Genomic DNA, 2136 nt, shown 5'->3' on the forward strand with positions numbered 1-2136 from the left:
ACCTGTCGGGTCGGCAAGCACCTTACATTGTTGTGATCATCAGTGGGTGATTACCATCTCTAGTTCGTTTTAGAGAAGCAATAATCATGCAAGCAGTTACCCAAACACGCGTAACCTGACGACAATGCCATCGGGCCTTTTGGTCAACCGTGGCATCACAATCTCCTCTTCAAATAGCCTCTGTCTTTGTATCAATAGCGAATAAAAGTGTGCCACTGATTGTGTTGTATCCTAGATTCAAAGTGGCCGCAGGTCGTGGGTCTTAAAATACCCACTGAAATAGCTGACCGTTGTTCAGCGCTTCTCTATTCCTATAGTAAGTTGTACTAAACTTCTAGTATTTTGCATATCTCATCGCTCATATAGGACCACTGTGCATGGGTATCAATTTTATTGTGTCCTATGTGTAAACACTCGAACCACTTCGAAGAGGTTGCAGTTGCTGCAATCATTAACACCCTGCTGCTGCTACCAACAGCAGTAGTCCTAGAGAGCCTAGTAGCAGCTTATAACCACACCATGGCTGATAATGGTTTCGCATACGCATGTGGTGCGGTGAGTGGCAGTTTTGAATCACCGACTGGCTGCTGCCGGCAGAGATGATACTTCTGCGGAGTTCTTTTTCCAACCGCAAGCAGACAGGCAGTCCGACTCCACAGCAATGTTGATATAAAAGCGAATAAGTGATACTTTTGTCCGGCCATTTAGATCTTTGCAGCAAACGGAACGGTCGCGAGTCGGTCGCGTGTCGGTCGGGAACGTGTGAGCATACGAACTCCAACTCCGAGCAAATGAGGCAACTAGCGAGCACTGCAGCGGTAAGTCCGGTGGAAGGTCGATCAGACAGTCATCAAAAGCCCCTCACTATTATTGACCACTGAACGGGTGCTAAATTGGTTGATTGAAGTATCGTGTAATCTTGTTCTGTTTTTTCCCTGTACGATCATTATTCGATTTCTGTAGATACTTCTGCTGGCGGTGGTAGTCGCTCTGGGTCAAGGCTACAGTGGAGTACCCCGAACGTACAATCTCGAATCGGAGGAAGACCGCTATGGGAAGTACGAACGAGTGCTGCTGGGACTGAAATCCTCCGAAGGGCTGAACCTTGACAGTAAGCTGCTGGACAAAATTCGAGATGTGATTTTCGAAGACGAAGCAGCTATGCCGATGAGAACCGGCGAACGACTGGTGGCCATTCACTTGGGAAAACCGAAGCAGTCGCGGGAGGTGGCACAGCTGCAGTATAAAAATAGGATAAGATATTGAGTAGAGGCGAAAAATTCCTTGTCAGTACAAAATATGTGCATTTTGTTATTCACCAAAATTACTTTTTAGACTGATAATTGTTTTTTAACATATGTATACAATAAATTAGATTATTTTGAACTGTTGTACAATCTTTTTATAATAAAATCAATACAAGCGTTCACGTTTCGGCTTCCTGTTAAGGGAGAAATGAGTTTGAATATTTCTACCAGACAAAAATTTCTTCTAGAAATGTCTTAAAAGAATCTTTTAAAAAACCTAACATGGGTATCTACTAAAAATTCTCTAGCTTTCAGGAGATTTTCGAGAAATTTCTTCAGAAATTAGTCTGAAAATTCCTGAAGAAATTTATTAATGATTTCTCTATGAAAATCTTCCATTTATTCCTTAAGAACATCCTCCAAAAATCTTCTACGAGTCCTTATGAAATTCTTTCAGGGATTTTGTCAAAAAATCTCCTGTCCAAGAATTGTTTCAGAAGTTCCTCAAGGGATTCCTTCAAAAATTCCGTTAGGCGTGCCTTTAGAAATTTCTTGAGGAATTATTTTAGAGAAACTTCCATAGATTGCTTCATAAATATCCCCATAAAATTGCTAACAAATTTTTTTAGAGATTTTCTCAAGAGTTTCATACGAAAATCTTCTTTATATGTCATTAGCAATCTCTCCATGGATTCCTTTATAACATCCTTAAGAAATCTCCATATCTTCATTAAGGGATTCATTAAGAAATTCTTCTAAAGATTTCTTCATAAATTCATTTGACAACTGATCAGAAATTATCCCAAAGATTCCTATATATAATCCTTCCTTTGCTCTAAGTATTTATCAATTAAAGAAGAAAGTGACTAACAATTGTGTGTCCCATAAT

The 2136-nt window shown here is 40.1% G+C and overlaps 1 protein-coding gene across 1 annotated transcript; it reads left to right on the top strand.

The window, feature by feature from the left end:
• Nucleotides 1–244: 244 nt before the first annotated feature.
• Nucleotides 245–1386, top strand: LOC109420786 (uncharacterized). The gene is made up of 2 exons (XM_019695239.3): nt 245–818; nt 964–1386. Exons 1-2 carry the CDS (start codon nt 792–794, stop codon nt 1264–1266), a joined length of 330 nt encoding a protein of 109 aa, XP_019550784.3. The 5' UTR covers nt 245–791; the 3' UTR covers nt 1267–1386.
• Nucleotides 1387–2136: the final 750 nt, after the last annotated feature.

Source organism: Aedes albopictus, chromosome 2 (genome assembly GCF_035046485.1).
Source record: "Aedes albopictus strain Foshan chromosome 2, AalbF5, whole genome shotgun sequence".
In the NCBI taxonomy this organism is placed as follows: Eukaryota; Metazoa; Arthropoda; class Insecta; order Diptera; family Culicidae; genus Aedes; species Aedes albopictus.